This window comes from Vidua chalybeata, chromosome 17 (assembly GCF_026979565.1).
Source record: "Vidua chalybeata isolate OUT-0048 chromosome 17, bVidCha1 merged haplotype, whole genome shotgun sequence".
Taxonomy (NCBI): Eukaryota; Metazoa; Chordata; class Aves; order Passeriformes; family Viduidae; genus Vidua; species Vidua chalybeata.
The window spans coordinates 9,058,783-9,079,892 of NC_071546.1; the positions used below are offsets into that span (position 1 = coordinate 9,058,783).

At 46.1% G+C, this 21,110-nt stretch overlaps 1 protein-coding gene across 1 annotated transcript in view; it reads right to left on the reverse strand.

The window, feature by feature from the left end:
• The window catches only part of COL20A1 (collagen type XX alpha 1 chain), a 50,887-nt gene that overhangs the window by 15,488 nt on the left and 14,289 nt on the right, over positions 1-21,110 (reverse strand). Inside the window, exons 11-25 of the mRNA XM_053958485.1 lie at positions 20,688-20,860; positions 19,959-20,088; positions 19,347-19,492; positions 17,508-17,631; positions 16,436-16,575; positions 15,711-15,840; positions 15,044-15,186; positions 13,850-13,982; positions 8,775-8,917; positions 8,081-8,210; positions 7,503-7,559; positions 4,529-4,567; positions 2,666-2,804; positions 853-995; positions 394-503 (exon numbers count right to left, since the gene is read on the reverse strand). Of these exons, the coding sequence (XP_053814460.1) occupies positions 394-503; positions 853-995; positions 2,666-2,804; positions 4,529-4,567; positions 7,503-7,559; positions 8,081-8,210; positions 8,775-8,917; positions 13,850-13,982; positions 15,044-15,186; positions 15,711-15,840; positions 16,436-16,575; positions 17,508-17,631; positions 19,347-19,492; positions 19,959-20,088; positions 20,688-20,860 (1,880 nt within the window). The remainder of the gene's footprint in view (positions 1-393; positions 504-852; positions 996-2,665; positions 2,805-4,528; positions 4,568-7,502; positions 7,560-8,080; positions 8,211-8,774; positions 8,918-13,849; positions 13,983-15,043; positions 15,187-15,710; positions 15,841-16,435; positions 16,576-17,507; positions 17,632-19,346; positions 19,493-19,958; positions 20,089-20,687; positions 20,861-21,110) is intronic.

Below are 21,110 nucleotides of genomic sequence, written 5' to 3' on the forward strand. Positions count from 1 at the left end.
CGCCCTATTATGAGTGATAAAGTGGCTTTCTCACAAGGCTGGATTCTCTTTTCCTTTCATCCAGAACTAAATGGTTACCAAAATTCTAAATGCTAAAAAAAAAAAAAAAAAATTAAAAAAATTATTTTTCAATTTTTCCTGATTATAAAGAGCTAAAAAACATCTCAGTTTTTGAGGTCTGGGGGAAAAGGGAAAAATCAATACATGGAAATCATATTTTGATCATGAGATCCACCTGAATTCTTTACAATTATGAATTTCATCATATCTAAGAGGTTGGCCACTTCTCTGGCAATCAGGACAAAGCATTTGGATGATCACCCCTCAGTCTGAACAATACTCCCTGACCAGAGTGAGATCATGAGCCACATTTCTCCCTCCCTTGATAAGGACCTTATGAAAGCTCCCATAGAATATCTTCTTCACTTCCTGCTCGTCAAAGGAGACTTCCTGTAAATCAGCCTTGTAGTCATGATTGAAATAGGTCAAGGATTTCTTACTGGCTGCAGGGAAGATAGGACAAATAACGGCTTAGAAATTGATTTCACACATATATACAGTAGTAAATAATTAGCCTTAAACATGGTGGAAGATTTCCTATATTATCAAGAAGTACTTCTAAACAATGGAAAAAATATGTAAAAATAAAGAATATGCTGCAAGTAGAATAGAAATAAAAATGTCTTTCAATTGCACTGGGCATGTTTTAAATGTGAGGTTGTGGCAGCCACGACAAAGCTTCCCAAGAAGCTGCTGCTGAGTAAGGAAACCATTAAAACATCCAAGCGAGTCCTGCTGCTTGCAAGATGTACGGAAGCACCCGAATTTAATGCATTTAGCAAGAAATCTTACGGTCCAGGTTAACACCCAGGAGAGGCTGGAAGTCCTCGTCCGTGACCTGCCACACAGCAAAGGGCTCCTTGGGGGTGTCGGGCAGCAGGCGCAGCAGGATGACGATGGTGTGCTCGGGTGGGATGGCAAACAGGTGGACGTCACTGGAATGGCACAAAGCAAGGGAACATCACCACCAGAAACATCCCTGTGTTTGCTGGGCAGGGAGGGGCTGGCAAAGCTTTGCTCCCAGGAGATGATGGTGATATGAAGAGAAAGAGCCTGGACCTGCTGTGCCTGGACCACTCTGTGGTGAGTGATGAGCACTCGTGGGCCTTCTCCTCACACCTGGGGGATGCTCAGCTGGAGCAGTTGGTGTCAATCCATCACTGCCAGAGCTGCCTCAGGGAATGCCAAGCCACAGCGAATGCAGCCTCAATGCTTTTGAGATGAGAGCTCAGTGGAGGCTTACAAAGCATCCCTGCCAGGTTCCAAAGCACTCCCCCAGGTCTTCTCTTCAAGGAGGAGGAATGGTTGCCATATATCATGGCGTAAATCTTTAAACCCTGGCACAAAACCCTTGGCTTAGGGACATGGTTTAGTGGCAGACCTGGCAGCATTAAGGTAATGGTTGAACTCTGTGATTCTCCCAACCTAAATGATTCTATTATCCTAAACCAGTGCAAATGCCCTTCAGGGATAAGCACTGAGCCCACAGAAAAGCCTCCTCTGGGTCCCCACATCCCAGCTGCAGGATTTAGGCTCAGCAGCAGTGAGAGGATACAAGGCAATAAGGGAAGGTCAAATTGGTTTTGCCTGAAACACGCCTGTAATCTGAAACAGGACACACTGGCACAGCATAAACACAACCCATCAGACATCTTTTCAGGACTGATTCATAAATAATATAAGTTTTTTTTCTTTCTCACTCAGTTTCTGGAGGGGTAGTGTCCTTGGAAAGGCATCTGTAAGAGCCGAACAAAAGGATTTGCCCATCATTTCCTGAGTATTTATACCAAAGGGTTCTCTGAATCTCCCCCACTCTGTTTACTCTAAGAAGCTTTGCCTCTTTAACTAAGATTAAGCGGAGTCAGTGGCTCAGTAATTAGGCTTTAAACAAAGTAGCAATGAATGTCAGGAGTCAGATCACTCCTGATTCATAATCATAAAAAAGGAATGAGGTCACAGGAGCTGCCTGGCTTGCTTGGGACCCTGTGGAGAAGCTTCATATGCAACGGAATGAGGTCAAGCCACAAGCCAGAGCTAATGGTTATTCCCTCCCATCAGTGCAGCCCAGGCTGCAGAGAGCAGCTACGAGAGTGATATTTTCTAAAGCAAAGATCTCTCTCCAAACCAGAGCTATTTGGGAGAAGGGATTGAAGATGAAAATGTGACCTCAAACTGCCATCCCTGAAATGTAGGTGGCTGTGGACAGAATGCCTAAAGACTGGTGCAGTGTCCATACGTGACATGATCCTCATGTCCATCACAGCAACTAAAAAGCTGGAAAAAAGTGATTTTGTAGAAACCAAAAACAGCACTGTGAAAATGTTTGGCTGTACAAATGCATAATAAATACTATTGTGTCCCCTTAATTTCTACATGACAACTCATCTTGAGGAAAGTCAGGGGTTTATTTATTAATGCATTAAGTAAAAACCCTCTGGCTATTTTTTCAATTTACCAATGATTTGATTTAGCTCATCATATTTATCATTTCATTTGGAAGCTGCCAGCAGGGCTGCACAATTCCTCCCCAAAATGACCTTCCTTTGCCGTGCACATGGCATGAGGCTGAGGATGAGGATGGCAAGAGCCAGAGCTCTGCTCCCACCTGGTCCTCTGGGTGAGCTGAATGTCCCTGAACAGGGTGAAGGTGCGGGAGCCGCTGAATACAAAGGGCTCCATGGCCACGCCTTTAATGGAGGAATATTCCTTCTCTACCAAGCCAAAAACTTCCATCATATCAAATCCTGGAACAAAGGAAAACAGAGAAATCAGTGGTTAGGCAGCAGTGCAAAAGCAGTGTCTTTGAAGAGCAGGTTGAATTAGCACAGAGAAGGCTGCAGGAGAAAATGCCCTGCATGACACAACATCAGCTCCAGTGTACCCCTCAAATGGCAGCCAAGGAAAAGGAGATTGTGTGCACATTTCTTGTAATCTCTTCCTCTTGAAGGAGAGTGGACAAAAGATGGAGGCTTTCACAACTGTGTTTTCAAATCTTCAGGATGAAAAAAAGCCCCCAATGAGAAAGATGTTACTCCAATGATTTCTTCCTTTCAACTACACAAAAAGTATTATCTTCAAAAGGCGTGGAATCAGCCCAGTAATTGCTAGCAGGGAGAGAAAATGATTTCTACTCTGAAACGCCTTATGCGTAAGAGACAGAAGAAAATAGGAAAAAAACTTTAAAATACAAACTTTTCCATTTCTCTCTATTTTCAGAAGACACCCAGGGCTGACCTGTCTTGTGTGGGCTACAGAGATTCCCCTCTGACACCTTCTCTGGCTCATGCAGCTTCACCTCTCTCCCCCAGCTCATCATTAAAGCTCCAAGTCATTTTCATTTCAGTTCAGTAAGACAAGATCTCACTGTTTGGATTCTGTTTGAGTTTATCTGAGTTTGCACCAGACTGGGATGAAGGAGATTGTTCTTTCTTGAGCAAATGGAAGGGCTTCATTTCAGTGTGGTGGTTTCAGTCTGGATTCCCTCACCCCTTCACCATTCACAATCTTCTGCAGTTTCTTGGCTTGAGTTTTTATTTCACCTGGGGGCTGGCCCAGGGTGCTTTTATTTCATTATTTTTTCATATCCCAGCAGTACAAGGGAGTTTGCCAAAATAAATGACCTACTTGAGGGCCATTCATCTCTGGTATGGAGCTTCTGATACTGAGACTCCCTTTAAAATGCACAGGAAGAGAAGGCTTGAGTCACAATTAAAAACATATTGAAATATAATCCCATTATTCTCACAGAGTCATGGAATCATAGAACAGCTTGAGTTGGAAGGGACCTTAAAGATCATCTAGTTCCATGGGCAGGGATGTTACCTGCAAGATCAGGCCAACCTGGCCTTGGGCAAGGTGAAATGACTCAGCTGTGGAGTAACCAGACCTGAGAACTGCAGCCAGTCCCTCAGCTCACCTGTAACTCAGAACTCTCTGGGAAGGAGGTGACACCCCTTTCTAAGCAGAATTTACTGCTTTCACAGAAAAAAACCAATCGCAACAAACCCAACAGCAGGAACAGTTCTCATGGCACAGACAGGAAAAAGGGGAACCCAGCAAAATCTGTGCAGCCTGAGTGCAGAGAGCTCCCTGGGCAGCGAGACCTCCTCTGGAGGATGCACAGGAGATCCCAGGGACAGACTGAGAGGTTTGGAGTTTGATAGTCTGAGGAGCCTTTGTGAGATAGGAATTCAAATCCTCTTGGAATTCAAGGGCTGTTTGCAGCTTCACCTCCTCAAGGCTGGTGAAAATCCTGGTGTTAAGCACTAACAGCCGAGAGCACAACTCAGGTACTGCAAAATATTCTTCTACCTGATAAAAGATAAGTTCCAATTTTGGTTCTCACACTTCTCCCCTTTTCCTTGGGACATTTTTCCCACACTCAGCTCTTGCATATGTCTCCAAATCAAGACCAGGCAGTGGTTTCAGTCACAGCCCAGCAGCACCAGGGCTTGATCTGCTACTGTACCTCTTATGGAACCTTCCATGGAGGTCATGGTGGGGCAGGCTGTGAGAAGAGAATAAAAGGGGAAAAATATTAGAGGGGAAAAAAAAAAAGACAGCAGGGGATTATGGAAGCAAAATGAACATAGTTCCTTTAGACAGAGCAAAGCAAAAACATAGCAAAATTTATAATATCCTGCAGCTTCATTCAGAGCTTGGACTTTAACCTTGTTTATATATATATATGGAGAAGGAGAGAATTGATTTTTATGCAAACATAAAAGCTGATTCCTGGCTTGCCTATCACCAAAATAAAAATAGTGTCTTTCATCATCAAACATCTCCATGATCACTTTCTTTTGACTAACTCAGCTGGCACCTGATGATATGCAATACAAGAGAGCATCATTTTGGCAAGTTTTTTTTTTTTTTAAACAGACATCAAAACATTTCTTTTTCTTTTAACAGTGCCTTAGTAGTGTGGTAAAATAAAGATATATGCAGTTTCAAATTTTGTACCTGCGATTAAAAATACACACAGCAAAAAAAAAATATATCTCAACTCGAGAGTCTGGCTTTTGATTTCTTTCAGAAAACAGAGAGGGTTTTGAAAATTTTTGCAGTTTGTCTTTCAGAAATCCTCTTGATGAATCCTCTGAGATGCCACAGGATAAAAAGCAAGACCAGAGAAGACATGGGGGTGTGAAGCTGGGAGATGAGGCACCAGGGCTGTGAGCACTCTGTTTAAAGGCTCAGGTAAAGGGGTGTTTTAGAAAACAGCTCATGAATGCTATTTTCAATCATCTGCTGCCATGTAAATCCCAGGCCATGGATGCCAGATGGAGCTGGACAAAGGGAATGCTTGACGCAAAATGAGAAATGTCCCTGGAAATCAAGGACACTCGACAGGATGGGCTGTTTCACAAGGAGCTTTCTCGGTCATCAGGATAATAGAATCTAAGAGATCATTGTACTGAGGCTTCAGCATGGCCTTGCCTTTCTTCCATCAATGCCATTTCTTACCTCAGCAGCAGCCTAACTTTTGTAAAATGTGTAAAACATTTAAAGGAGGTGATTTACTTGCCCCAAAAGACATGAGATTTCTAAGCCTGTAAGAGTTTCAATGCCATTCCTCATGGTGAACAAAGGGCACCCAAACCTATGACTCTGATAGCCACAGGACCACTAAAGCCAGGATTTAAACCACAAAGACTTACAAGGTGCTGTGACATCTGTTGTTCCAACTGATGCTTATTTTTTTATATACCATAATTCCTGTAGAATTGGGTGTAAACTATTGAATTGATCTATGGAAATCCATTAAAAACTCAGTTTCTGAAACTTCAGCCTTGCAATGCTGAGCCTGACCAGCCCTTGCATGCAGGATCTTCAGCCTATACACTGCTCTTTCCCTTCTCCTTCCAGAAACCAACTTTTCTAAATCTTAGAGAATGGTTTGGGTTGGAAGGGACCTTAAACTCATCTTGTTCCACCCCCTTCCATGGGCAGGGACACCTTCCACTATCCCAGGTTGCTCCAAGCTCCATCCAACCTGGCCTTGGACACTTCCAGGGATGGGGCAGCCACAGCTTCTCTGGGCACCCTGTGCCAGGGCCTCCCCACCCTCACAGGGAAGAATTCCTTCCTGACATCTAATCCAAACCTGCTCTTTGTCAGTTTGAAGCCATCACCCCTTTTTCTATCACTCCACCCCCTTGTACAAAATCCCTCTCCAGCTCTGTCAGAACTGAAGCATGTTGAATAAAAAACAAAAAAGAAATGATCCCAAGAAAGCTGTAAACTTGCCCATTTTCCAGGCATCTGACCTTGTTCGGGAGTCAGCGAGCTCATTCTGACCCAGAGTCCCTCTTGCTTACATCCCTGGCAATTCTCCCCTCGTTCCCAGCTGGCAGCACTGGGATTGCTCACAGCTCTTTGATCAGGCAATGCTCAGCTTGTGTGAAGCCTCTCAGAGTCAGGGCAAGGATCCCTGACTCTGGCAGTTTCACTTCTGCTTTGAAGATTTTTTTCCCTAGACTTTCCAGCCTGAGATTCCTGTTGTCTTGTTATTTCCTTTGGTTTTTGTTTTTCTCTCCAAATCCCAGCCCAATGCAGTTATTCACTGTTCCATGAACACTCACTCCTGCAACATCAGATCATTTCTCTCAATAATTTGGTTATGTATCAATATTGGAGTTTTTATTGCACATCCAACTGTTTTCCCAGCATTGTTACATATTGTATCTCCTTCTTCAAAAAAAAAAAGTACTTCATAAAACATAAAGAATTTAGTATTTCTTCCATTGTCTTTTCAGTTATCATAGCCAAACAGCTATATTAAATTCTACAAGGTGACTCATCAGCCTTTTGAGAGATTGTTTTCTGCTTGAAAGTTCACAGGACTTTTCCAGTGTGATCTGAACACCTCAATAACACTTGAAAACTTAATCTGCTTTGTCCTTTGTTGGCTATAAACTCATTTTTTTTACATCTAAGCTGCCTCATTCTTCAATCTTGACTTCACTCAATAATTTTTTTAAAACTGATATTTTGCTTGGAATAGTTTCAAATAGTCAGGAAAAGCCAGCAGTGCCACAATATCTGCATTGTGATATTTACTTATTAAAAACTTTTTATAACCCCATTAATTCAACATTTCTCACTAATCCATTTCATAGTTTGCTTTCTATCAGCTATGAGAGCATATGCTCATTAAATTTAATAAGGGACTTAACAGGGAATTTTAATTTAAAACATGTCACACTTCCCTGCACTACATTTTGGTCAAGTTGTGCAGAAATCCTCTAAAATACCGTTGGTCTCTTTACTGAGCCTGATGTTAAGAAGTTCTGTGGTTTCTGGTTGTCCTTGGGTTGTCCCCAAGGGCATCTGTCAAGAGCTGATGGACCCCTCCTGCTGCTCTGCAGAGCCCACACTCTGCTGTTTGCTCCTGAATTACAAACCAACAGCAAAGCAGGGCTTTAGAGGAGATGATTTACCCTCTGCCTTAGGTGGGATGAATCCTCGGATGGAAGGGAATTTAGACAGCACCGGAGCTGAAAGAGAAACCAGTCATAGAATCAGAAAGTTGGAAAAGGCCTTGAAGACCATCAAGTCCAACTTTTGACCAAAACCCACCACATCCACTCAGCCACATCAGGAAGGGACACATCTGCTCAGTTTTTAACACTTCCAGGGATAGTGACTCCACCACTTCTCTGGGGAGCATTTTCCAATAATTAACCACTTTTTCAGTGAAGAAATGTTTCCTAATATCTGACCTGAACCTCTCCTGGCCCAACTTGAGTCTATGCCTGAGCTGTGTTATTCAAGATTGTGATGCCAGGCTCAAAACCCAACAGGCCACCAGCACTCTGCACTCATCCCAGAACTGTCAATAACTCACAGGAGTACAGAAACTGGGGCAGGATTTTCACTTTTCAAGGCTCATATTCTATTGCTGAGCAAAACCCTGGCTTCAGGCAGAGCCCAGTGCAAGTGAGGCCATCACTGTCCCAGCAGAGGTGGCCTCGAGGTGACGGATGGAGGAGGTGCCCGTTGCAGCTGAGCCCTGTACCTGTCCGGCCCGTCGTGGAGGTGTTCTCGCTCTCTCCCGTGTAGTGGATGGCAGAAATGGTCACCTTGTAGGCTCGATCAGGCAGCAGGGACTGCAGGGTCACACTGCTGCTTTTGCCAGGAGCCATGATCTACAACGGGGGAAGAAAAGATCCCAGTGATTTGGGGTTCTCATTCCAGCTCCCACTCACAGCCCAGAGTTAGGTGGAGCTCAGAGCAGCATTCCTGCTTGGCTCTGCCCACGAGGCTTGGCTGTGTGTTGCTGTTGGACTAGCAAGAGGAAAAGCATTTTCCCATATAAAGACCCCACTATTCCCCAGGGAAATGCAGCAGAAGTGCCTTATAACAGGATTATCAGGCTGTTTAAGTAGGGAATCTTTTAAAAGAATTATATTTAACCTCTCTAAGCCAGAGGGGCAGTAGGTTTATTCCCCACGCCTCTGCCTTCAAGAGTTCCCTCCCCAGTTCAGGGAGCAGAGAAAGTTGTGTTATTGGTGGCTTTGATGGAGAAAAATATCTTAATTACAAAAGTGCCTTGAAGTTCTGTTTACAAAGCAACACATCAGCAAGGAGAGATTTGGTTTTGAGCTCTTATATCCTAAACCTGGCTGGAGTGAGCAGAGTTCCTCTGGTCATATTGTCCCCACGGGCCTCTGGCCCAGTGTCTGTCCCCCACAAAGGAGCTGGACACTCACAGTTTGCTGGGCAGCAGCATCAGAAACAGGGCTGTAGGTGATTTTGTAGTGCTGAACTCGGCCATCAGGAGGGGTCCAGTGCACCTGGAGGCTGCTGGGGGTCTCAGAGTCGATGAAGAGGTTGGTGGGTGGGCTCCGGGAATCTGTGACAGGGATGGAAGGTGAGCAGCACAAAAAGCAGGGAGAAATCTCTGTAAATGGAGCCAGCAGTGTTTGCTTCCAGGCCCATTTCTGAACGCCTCAGCGCTCTGCTGTGCAGGTAACCAACACTCAGGGCAGCCACAAGCACCCAGGCAAGAGGGAAAAAAATTCTGGGTGGATGGGGATTGCCCAGCTACAACACACCACAACTCAAACATTCAGCAATTCCAAGCCTAGGACACAGGAAAAATTCTTGCAAAGGTGAAAGAGTGCCTGGAAGCACAAGGCAAAGAGACCCATTGTGCACATCATGAACAAACACCAAGGCTGCTTGAACTGGAACTGAGTTTCATCAAGCTGGACAAACAGCTTTACTGGCAATTAAACCTGGATCACACATCAGAGTTAATCCATCATCATTTCTAATATTTTTCAGCTTTTTCTGTTTTAAAATTACTCTCTAAAAAAAAAAAAAAAACACAACACCCAGAGCATCCAGCACACCAGAGTTCTGTCTAGAGCTTCTGACACCCACAGCCCTGGAATGGGTCACACACAGTGCCTGAGCTACCCCCTCTTCTCTGGCTCTGTCCTAGGATGGCTGGATGGATTCTAAACAGGTGATGGGCTGAGCCAGACAGCCAGAAAAGGATTTGCCAGAGACCATAGCTGAGCAATTTTTAATTACATAAATGCATTTCTTTCCCTGGGGTCCTACTGTGCAGCAAACTGGATCTGATGACAGAGGGTCTTATGCTGGAGGGATTTCTCTGAGCAGAGGTTGAAAGGGAGGAAGGGAAAGGCAGAGGGGGCAAAATCAGGTCAAAAAGAGGCTCAAGAACATGGGGTCATCTGCTCCTGGGGCTTGTTTCCAAGCATAAAATCATGTGTCTGTCCTTGAACTCATGCTGGTGTGAAGACTCGGAAGTTCTGAGCAGAGAAAAAGAAGAATTTATTCAGAAGACACTAAAAATGATGGGTGAGCCCTAAAGACAGTCAAAGAAACACACTAAGGTGATGAGGTTCGTATTCTGCACTTTTCCTGTCAGGATGTTCTGCCCACCCAGCAAAGCCTGGGGTGACCTTAAAGCACAGGTTGAGTGAAGATCATTTGCATCTTCATTGATCCTCCTTCTCTTTTGTTTATAAAATGAGCTTACTTTTACTGAGGCTGAACTGAGATTGCAGCAGCTGAATCAGGCTGGAGGTGTTGCTGTGCACCACCACGAGGTAAAGCAGAGAAGAAAACAAGAACAAGCAGCATTTTTATTAGCCAGTGAGGTATCTTTGCTGCCTGCACTGGCTATTTACTTCACCTGAGGTAAGGGGAGAATGCTTAAGTGAACTTTAAAGGGAGAGTTAGGGGAAGTCTTTAGAGTCAGGTTTATTCTGGAAAGCCCTCAGGCCTGACAGAATTTGATGGCATGGTTCTGACAGACAGGGGACAGACAGGCCACTTCCTGAAGCTGCCCTGGAGGATAGAAGCATCTCTGCCAGCATTTGTGTCTTTGTTTGCCTCTTCAACCTCTGCTCCTCCACAGGAGCAATCCCTGTGTGCTCTCAGGTCTAACCAGCATCACAGGCACACAAATACTCAAATAAGAATCAAACCCTGGGCCCCACTCCACCCAAATGCTCACCTGCAATGATTATTATATATGAACTACAAGCCATGTGTTTTCCTGCCGTGGGTTGAAGCTTCATTCCCACATTTCAATCTCTTTTATTTTCCATGCATACTCTGTTAGGAGCAGTGTATCCTCACTGAGGAGCTGGAAAAAGAGATTTCCCCACAGCTTAGCTGGAGGAGCAGGGCACACAAGCACTTTATAAAACATTGCAGTGCAAAGCCAACCAGGATAGCTCAGCCCACTTTCAGCAGCAGTTCCCATCCAAATTGCCCTCTCCTTGTCATTCAGGACTATCAAGGGGCTCTTTTCTTTTGCTCAAGTTCTTTTTCCCCAGCCTGGATGAAAGAACTCTCCCTCAGCACAAAAGAAGGTCCTTGTCTGATTCTCAGCAGGACTAAAGCCACCCCTTCCAGCATTTTCCAATAATCACCATTCAGCAACACCTCCATGTCCCAGCAGATTCCTCCAGGAAAGCATCATCCGCACTCCCTGTGCTTGCTTGGAAGGTTTGTGTTTGAAGTACCACTAAGTTGTTTATTAGTATGACAAGTGATGACTGTGAAAGCCTTTGGTCAAGGATAAGGACTTTGCTACACTTGACAATTTATAAAACAGACTGAAAGGAGAGCTCAACTCAAATGAGAATTCAGTCTAAATAGAACAGAGAGGGAAAAAAAGGAACATCAGAACCGTGGGTAAGCAGCACATTTTGACAATTTTGTTGTCTGTGGGAAATACATCAGCATCCTTTTGTTTCTGCTCTGCCTCTTGGAAAGTCTACAGGGAAAAGTTTGCTAACTGGGTTACTGAAAATAATCCCAAACTTTTTTCTTTCCTCCAGTCAAAACAAAGAATTTTAAAAAATCCAATATCTCCAAGACAAGAAAGGACCTGTATCATACCAATGTCTCCAAATTTTCTTTTCCAGCTAAAGTTACTCACTGATTTTGAGTTCATAAAATGACAAATCCCAAACCATAACTTTGAAACAACTTTTTCTCCTACCAGAATGATGAGTGACCTCATCCCAGTCTCCTTCCAAATGATACAACACAGTGATGAGAGTTGTTTGTTTTTATAGGAAGATGATATTTCTGGTGACCTGTATTTTGTGAGGGATTGGTGTCTGCAGGGTCCCATGAACATAACACATTTGGTCTCAAAATGGGTGTTTCAGGTGAGACAAGAGGCATTACTGGTCCTGGATAAAATGAAGTTGGTGTTTTTCCCTCACCCCAGGGGCAGTGCTTGGTTCCATTTCACAAAACCATAGGCAAAGAGACCTGGCAATTTTTTCCCTTGACCTTCAAAGAAGAAAGTATTCCAGGGAAGCTGAAGGACAGGGAGAGGATCTTGTGTTACCTGTTCCTGCTGAGTTTCACTTCAGTCCTTGCCCTTAAACTTCAGCATTTCTTGGAAATTCTACCAAGATATTTTTAAGAAAAACTTCATGACTTGACCTATCCTTACACAAAGGGATGTTGCCAAGGGAGGAAAAAGAGAAAAGCAATGATGAAAGCAAAAGAAAGCACTTCCTCCCTCCCACAACCTCCTCTGGCACACACTTTTGGGATTGGTCAGCACAGCCTGATCAATGCTGTTCACCAAAGTCTGCCATCCTGAGGAGAAGCAGAGAGCTTTCATCACTGTTTCAGCCCTCAGAATCCCATTTTATAATGAAAATTAAGGGGAAGAGGGCTCAAGAATCAGACCAAGAGGTCTGGGTTTTCAGATAACATCAGAGATTCCCGTGCTGTGTATAAATGAGTTGCTCTCCACCAGCTCTGATGGTAGACTAACACCACTGGACATCCTGACCAAGCACAGTACAGAGTGCTTGAAACACTGAAAATTTGAAATATAACCATATCCCAGGAGTTCTCAGAGTCCTGCCTATTGCCACATCATCCCATACATTCATTGCTCAAGCCTTCAGCAATTTTCTGGCACCCCCAAGTTTCCCCTGGCCTGCCCCAGAGCAGCTCTGGAAATCCCCAGCCACCCCTTCTGTGCCACTTCTCTGTGGGCACTTCTTACTTTAAACACTAGAAAAGAATTAGCATCAAAACCATTGATTTCACATGCAAATACTGGCTGGGAGGAGTGTGGCAGTGTCCTGAGTGCTCCTGCACAGGGACCAGCAGCACCCAGGCACTGAGCCCTGTGCTGGCTGCCCAGCTGCACACCTGGCTTTCTGGAGAATTCTATTTTCTTCATGCAGAAGGCAGAGCCTGACAATTCCCAAGGCTCCTGCACAAGGACAGCAGCTGACAAGCAGAAATCAAATTGCTTTCCCTGCTCTGCTGGGGTGCCAGCAGCAGCAAGGACTGGCTTGTGCAAATGTGCCTAGAAGGGCACTGTCACGTGTCATTTTGTTGGGCTGAGAGAGCTCCTCTGACACTTCATAATTCATAGCTTAAAACATAGTAATTAATTTTCCTACATCCTCCAAACAGCTCTAATTGTCCTCTTGTCGTCATATATCAGTAGGATGCTTGCTTTTCTTTTTTTCTTTTGTCAGTATGCAGCTCCAAGGTACTTGTCTGAGGTAGCTTCCTATTAAAAATGGTTTTATTATTTATTATTAATAAAACCTGAGCTTCTTATTCCAAGATTACCATTTACTTCAAGCTTCATCAGCTCAACATCAGCCAAAATGAGTTTATTCTGCAGAGGAGGATGAGATCTGAGAGGGGAGGGAGGACGGCTGGTGTTGAAGTGCTCCATTCACTTCCAACAAAGCCATTTTACAGGCAATATTAATTACCAGGACCAGTGGGAGTGCCACTTTTTAACCTCATATCCTGCCTGCACAAAGCCAGATTTAGACAATGCTTCCAAGGCAGAGTGTGCCTGCAGGATTGCCTCCCAGATTTGTAAACGCCCTCAGTGAGGCACAGCTCAGCCATGACAGAGCCCAGGAAATCCTCACCCTCCCTACAGGCAATATTTTATTAACAAGAACCATTCCTTAGGCAGCACATGGACACGTTCAGCTGGACACCCTCAGAATTCATTTCCATCCATGCACTACACAGAGGCAGGGGAGGGATGAAATGTATTCCATGTGGAACACGTGCAGGGATTATCATCTGTGCGCCAGCCTGATGTGATTGTCCAGCCGCTTGTCCTCAGGACAGATTGAGAACATTTTCAAACAGAAAGCCTAAATATCTCTAGCTTTTTTCAGACATTTGAGTTTGTGTTTTCAGATCTGGAGGTGACCAGTCTGAGCTGCACGTGTGAGGGACCCATGCCCTGTTTGCCATCCTTGGGCTGTGGATGCCAGCACTGGTCACTTACTGGTCCTGTGGTGAACAGAAACGGTGTCGCTTCGAGCACCATCTTTGTAGTAGGCCCAGATGGATATTTTGTAGTCAGTGTTCTTCTGCAGGCCGGGCAGGATGGCCGTGGCCACGTTTCCAGCCAGGGAGAGCTGCAGAAGGAGAGGAAAGGAGTCAGCCCCACTGCCAGGCATCCCCAGGCTGGCTCATGCCACCCAGGTGCCGGGCTCACAGATTGTCCCTGGGCACAAATGAGTTTTGGGGCCAAAGTTTTGTTTGGGGCTGCACACGTGCAGGCAAAGGCAGAATTCCAGCAGTGAATAATGCAGAGCAGATGCCTGTGCATGGCAGCCCAGTTATGATCAGCAGCTCCTACAGCACCACAGCACAGAGCTCTGACACAAAGCAGTGCCTGCCTGCAGCACAGAGTCCCTTTGCTGAGTTTCCAGCTTCTAGGGAAGCTGGGGACAGAAGCCCCAGTACCCCTCTGTTCCAGCCCAAATAGAACATGTTTGGTCTCACTCATTGCAGGAGAGACTTTGGGTATTAAGCCTAGATTTAAACTGCTGTTTGACCTCATACTGAAAATAGGGGCTTCAGGTGGAAGAGGGCACCTGGTCCATCCTGCCACACCTGCACCAGCTCTGTCTTTTGTCATTCTCCTCTGTGTGCTCCTTACTTGGACCTCATCCTTCCCAAAGAGCAGAATCCCAAAAGTATCAGTGGTTCCTAGCACTGAGGAGAGAAAATGCTCCACCTTCTTAGAAGCAATACCTCCAGCTATAAATACTTGAGTATTGTCCTTTTCTTATCCACATCATCTTGACATTGGGGACTGGTGATCCTCTGCAACCCCAGATCTTTTTCTACTGAATTGCTTCTTAGCTATTTGTTCTACATCCTGTATACCTATGGTTAATTATTCCTGCCTAAGCTTAATACTTTTGGCTTGTCCCTCTTAAATTTCATCCTTGAGGTTTCCCAGAACACTTCTGCAATCTTCCCAGAGCCTGCAGGACTCTGCCCTGCTGTCCCCTCCTGCTTCCAGCCCTCAAGGTGACTGCTCCACTTTAGCCAGACCCAGGAGGGATCCTGCTGAACTGTTCAATTGCTGGAGTGCGTTTCCCTGAACACTTTTGCACAGCTCTCTGCCACTCCAGCAGGTGAGCTCAGAGCCAGCCCAGCCTGCCCAGAGCTGTGTGTGGGCTCATACCTCCTGAGGCTTCTCTCCACTGGCTGTGCTCCACTTGATCTGATAGACAACCACATCCGAGGCAGCGACAGCTTCCCACTGCAGGCGGAGGCTGTTCCCGGAGAGCTCAGTGACCTTCAGAGCACGAGGAGGAGGGACCTTCACTGAGGGGGGCACAAGGAACAGGAGCTGAAGTGCAGGCTCTGACAGCACCCTGTCAGAGCCAAGGTGGGGAGCAGATGGCTGGGGAGCAAAACATCAACCAAGCAGATGTCTGAGACCAGCCTGTCTGTCGCTTCTTCAGACCCATATGACAACAGTCATCAGGACAGACAGGGGTAAATTATTTTTAAAGCCCTAATTAAGACAGGTTATCTGGTTTATGGAGAGCACACATATCACATCGGTTTTGTAAAGGGAAGAAGGCTAGGAGGGCTCTCAAGGATGCAGAGGTTAGTGATACATCATGCTTTTCTTCATTTGCTTTTCTTTATCCCTTCCACCTCATTTTGAGCATAACACAGTTGGACATATTCCACACACAAAGAACAGCAGCCATCTGTGCTCTGTGCAAGAGTTTTGGCCACGAGCTGCTGGGGCCAGTCTGCAAAACATCTGAGTTCAGAGACACACAAACCAACTTTGTCACCTCTTACTGAGGCCAGAAGTATTCCTGTTCCTTACTTACAGGTGGTGACATTGCCAGTAATTGGAAAGGAGTCCCCTTCATCGTACGTAGATCTGACACTGATGAAGTATTGAGTGAGGGAGGACAGAGGTCTCAGGACAGTGGATGTTGCAGTGCCAGGAACTTCCACCTGCAGTGGGGGAGTTGTGTGAGTGCTCTAAGAGACAGGCTGAGACACCTGGGCTTGGTCAGCCTGAAGAAAATGAGACACTTTATTGCAGCCTTTCAGTATTTAAAGGGAGATTACAAGAAAGATGGGAACAGACTTCTTTAGCAAGGCCTGATGCTATAGGACAAGAGGTCCTGGCTTTAAACTAAAAGATGTAGATTTAGATGAGGTATAAGGAAGACTTTTACAACAAAGGTGGTAAAACACTGGCACAGGTTACCCAGAGAGGTGGTGGATGCCCCATCCCTGGAAACATTCAAGGCCAGATTGGATGGGGATCTGAGCAACCTGATGTAGATGGAAATGTCCCTTCTCACTGCAGGGGAGTTGGACTAGATGGTTATGGATGTCCCCTCCAACCCAAAGCATCCTGTGACTCTAGAGGGTACAGCTGCACAGAGGGCAGCATGTGGTGATAACTGCAGCAAAAGCATCCATTTCAGAGTAAAAACTCTGCCAGCACACGGGCTCTCCCTGAACCATGCAGCTGAAGGAGAACAGGGCGTTATCCCACTTCCCAAGTTTCTTTTTCTCCCCCCAGCCCTTGAGGACTCACCTGTCCAGCGTTGCCCCCTCTGCTAGAGACATAAGTGACGTGGTGAGCGCGCACGGCCGGGGCTGCGGGCTCCCAGCTGACCCGCACGGACGCGTGGCTGAGCTCCGAGAAGCTCAGGTACCTGGGAGGACTCAAGGCCACTGCAACAACAGTTAGTGACAGCACCCCGAGCCTTCACTGGCTTGCATAAAGGAAATGCCACCCACTGCCTCCTGCTGCTCTTACATGATCCCACCTTGAACTAAGAGGCTCGTTCATTATGCAGGAAAATATTCCCTTTATTCACTCTGATGCCTTGTGAAGGCTCACCTAGAACAGAGACTAGATGGAGTTAAAGAATAAAGTAGGGATTTATTAGAAGGCCTCCATGGATCCACCTTGGGCAGCACAAGAGCTTAGCCAGGGCTGCACCCAAGATGAACCAAAATGGTCACAAAATGGATGACTGCTCACGGGGTCTCTCACTTCTGTAAGTTCTGGTGCATTTGCATATTGGAGTTAATTGTCCAATTATAGGTTTAGCATATGAAGTCCCATCCTTGTTTTTTTCTCTTCAGTCCATCATTGTTTGTGCTCTTGGGCCTGAAATTTGGATCATTTGTCCTTGGTCCCCAGCTAAAGAAGGAATTGTTTTGTCTCCCTGCTCTGTGAAGAGAGCTCACCATCCCCTAATATGAAGCTCAGAAGTGCACACTAAAGCAGTACAGAATCTGAAAAATATAAAAGCTAAACCTGAGGCATCAACTACCACGTGTACATCTGGGAGGTTACGAAGGACTGCCACAGATTTAGGTGAGGAAACAGCCAGATGATCACCTTTTCTCCCCCATACAACAAAGACTTCAAGGAACACCTCTTTCAGGGGTCCTTTATTACCAGGGGAGCACCACTCCTTTTTCACAGCTTACCCTGCAATTAGAGATCCCCTTGGGGAGCAATATCCGCTTCAGATCCAGCAGAAAAAGGCAGCATGTGTACAAGCCACATGCACAATATGGGAAGCACCTCATTGAACACATCTCTCCTGCCCTGAGTGTTTAATAACAGCTCAGTAAGCAGCAGCAGCACTTACGGGTGGTTTCCTGGATGCTGGCTGGATCACTGGCATCTTCCCCATACATGGCATACACTGCCACGGAGTACCCAGTGCTGGGGGACAGCCCCTCCAGCAGCACCTCGGGCTGGGTCACCTTCACCTGCCAGCAGAGAGGGGGTTTAGGGTACCCTTCAGCCATAGGGAACCTCCCAATGTGTTTAAGACAGCAGGACCTTACAGAGACACAGGCCAAGGACCTTTGGTTACAGTAAGGGGACATCTCCACTCTAGAATGGTCTTAGAACCATAATATCACCAATAATATCCCAAGCATAATAATATCCCACAGATAATATCCCAAGCTGAAAGGGACTCATAAGGACCATCAGAGTCCAAATCCTGTTCTGGACAGGAAAGCCCCAAGAACCCCACGATGTGCCTGAGAGTGTGGTACAAATGATCTCTGTCACCCTGCTGCTGTGACCATCCCATGCCCACCCACCCCCCGGCTAAGGAACCCTTTCCTGATATCGCCCCTAAACCTGCCCTGACACAGCTCCAGCTGTTCCCTCGGCTCCTCGCTGGTCACACCGAGCAGAGATGGGAGCTGCCCCTCCCTTCCCCTCACCCGGACACTGCAGACCTCGATGATGTCTCCCCTCATTCTCCTCCTCTCCAGTCCCTTCCCCACCTGGGCAGGTGCTCTGCAGTGCTCTGCCTGACACCGAACCCCTTGGGGATGCACAGCGCCTCCTCCTAACCCTGCTCTGCAGAGCCCTGAGCCTCTCACGCCAAAACGCTGCTGCTGCTCTGGCTTGGATCGGGGGGCATTCAAGAGCTGCGATCCCGCTTTTCTCACACCCGTGGGAAGCTCTGGCAGGAGCGCTGTGCTCTGGCACCCAGAGCAGCCGGGCTGCTGCCATCTGCTGCCAACACAGCACGGGCACAGCTCTGGTCCCGCAGCCTGCGAGCCACAGAAAGCCACCACCGGGACTTAGGAGTCTGCACCCATTGGAGCACAGTTTATAAGAAGATGGGACCATTTTAATGCTGGTTTTGCAGACATCCCATAGGTCTGGAGCATTGCACTCTTGCAGGGAGTAGGTCAGGTAACTGTGGAAGTGTTTTAGTATGCTGAAATGCCAATTTGAATGTTGGTGTTGCTTCAAGTGTTCTGGATCTTATAAAAATCCCATGATTATGCCCTGAAAACAGAGTATTGTTCTGGTTTGAAAACCATCCTGCAATTGTCCCTACTGCTGTGCATTCAAAGGGGGAATCTTAGGCAAAGAGGAAATAAATGTTCTTCCCCCCTCCAAAGTGAGGGGGGAAGAAGTGAGTGTTTTTTTAGTGAGTGTTTTTTTAAAATTCATATCCTCAGCTTACAGGTACTCCAGATAAGTCATTAAAATGCACAACAAAGGGTTCTCAGATGTTTCTAAGTATTTTCCATTCATCAAGCATTGTTTTATTCATCTGCAGTGTTGTAAGTCTGTTTTCAGATGTCAGCAAAATCCACCCTAACACATTTTCAATTAACATTTAAGGATGCACACAGTCAAGATGTTTATGTACAGCCTCAAGGATACAGTGATTACACTTGGGGCTGCAAGGATGTGAGTTCAGTGCCTTGGTTTCCATGGCCCCCAGATCTCTCCCTTGACTTAATTTTCCACATGAAACCCTTGAAGTTAGAAATCATTTTGAGACAAAACATGACAAAAATTTTTTTTATGAAAGCTGTTTCTGGCAATAATTCTGAAACATTTTTTTTTCTTTGACCACACGATACCAATTGCCAAAGCTTAGAGCTAGCATTAAACTCAGCCCAGACAGAGAAAAAAACAACGTTATCACTATTGTCACAAACTCTACCTCTGTTGTATAGTCCTCTGCTCCATCAGGGGCTGCAGAGCAGAGCACCAGGTAGTGTGTGGCTCCCTGGGCTGCTTTCCAGCTCAGCCTCAGACTGTTGTGGCTCAGCTCAGAGACACGCAGGGAGCGAGGGGAAGACAAAGGCACTAAAGAGAAAAATAAGACACAAAGGTACCTTCAGTGTATGAGGTCTGAAACAACTCAAAACCCAGGGGACACCTGGCTTTACAACAGCTGCTTCAAGCTGGTGGTCACTTACCCCATGTCTAACACAGTCTCTATGCTACAGAGAATTTAATTCACTTGGAGACCATGGATTTAAAATTTTAAAAAGCAGCAAGTAGTTGCAATATATTTCTAGCATTACTGCCACATTCTGCTTTGCAGAATGATGTAGGTGGAAAGGACCCCTGGAGGTCTCTGGCCCAGCCAGCTGCTCAAAGAACAGTTTGCTCAGGGTCTTGTCTGGTTGAGTTCTGAGCACCTCCAAGATAAAGAGAGCTGTAGGCAGGCTGAACTTGAGCTGGGAAATACACAAGGCAGGCTCCAGTCTGAGATGGTCAGACCAGCCACCACCAGCCATGAGCACAGGTCTCTCTACTCACGACCTACGTGTGGAGGTGACGCCTCTCAGCCCGTCCCCCGCGGCGGTGTCGTACACGGGGATCACCGACACCACGTACTCCGTGTGCGAGGTCAGGTTGGACAGCTGCAGGGAGGACACTGCTCCCTCTAAAACCACCTGCAAGCACAAGGCAGGGCTGTCAGGGCAGGGAGGTGCTGCTGCTCGTCAGCAATGGAATGGCTGAAGTGGCCATCCCTGGCCAGCGTGGCTCCACCGTGGCACATCTGTGCCCAGAAACATGAAGTCCAGTTGCCCTCTGTGCTTTGTGCTAGCTAAAATCTTTCCAAAGCAGAGAGGTGAGAGGCAGAAAGAATCGCTGTCCTCTAAGCCTGGGATTTGTGCAAACACTGAGCACAAAACTCTAGTCATGCTCTCAATGAAATCAATGGAAATTCATCCACAACTTGGATTTGCTTTTTTAAATCATATCCATCACTGATGAGTATCCTTGGACAGATCTCTGTACCCAAGTGTCCTCTTTGAGTCAAAACACATGATTTAGGGAGGGGGTAACACTGGCTAAGAGAAAAATCAACATCTTCTGTCTTGTCACCCTATTACCTCATCACATTTACACTCATTGTACATTTAATTTCATCTCTGGCTCAACTGATGTTCCACTCCCACCCTCTTTTTGTCCACCCAAGCCTACTTAAATTCCCAGCCACCATCTGGAAACTGTGGCAGTCTCGGGTGTCCAGGGAAAGGTCTCTCACCTCTTTGGGGGTCCCACCCTTGGATGGAAAATACACAACCCGGTATTTCTTTGGTGGTCTCAGAGGAGGGCTCCAGGCCAAGTGCATGCTCTTGGAGGTCACAGCAGATATTTTCAGGTCAGTTGGGCTGAGCTGGGCACCTGTGTTCACAGGAGTGTCTTTCACAGTGCTGCCTAGGAATTAAAAACAGAGTTACTTTCTTACATTCACACTTCTCATGCCAAACATACTTTCCAGCTCATAAATATGAGTGACATTTTTCAAATCAAGTTGCAGTCTCCTTCCCTATAGAGTATAGAAACTGTTCCAGACTGCTCTGAAATAAATATTTTAAAACTGCATGTACAGAGAACATAAATACTCCCTAAAGAGCAGGCTGTGTATTTTGCTGCATGCTGCAAATAATTCTTCAACACAAGTCTG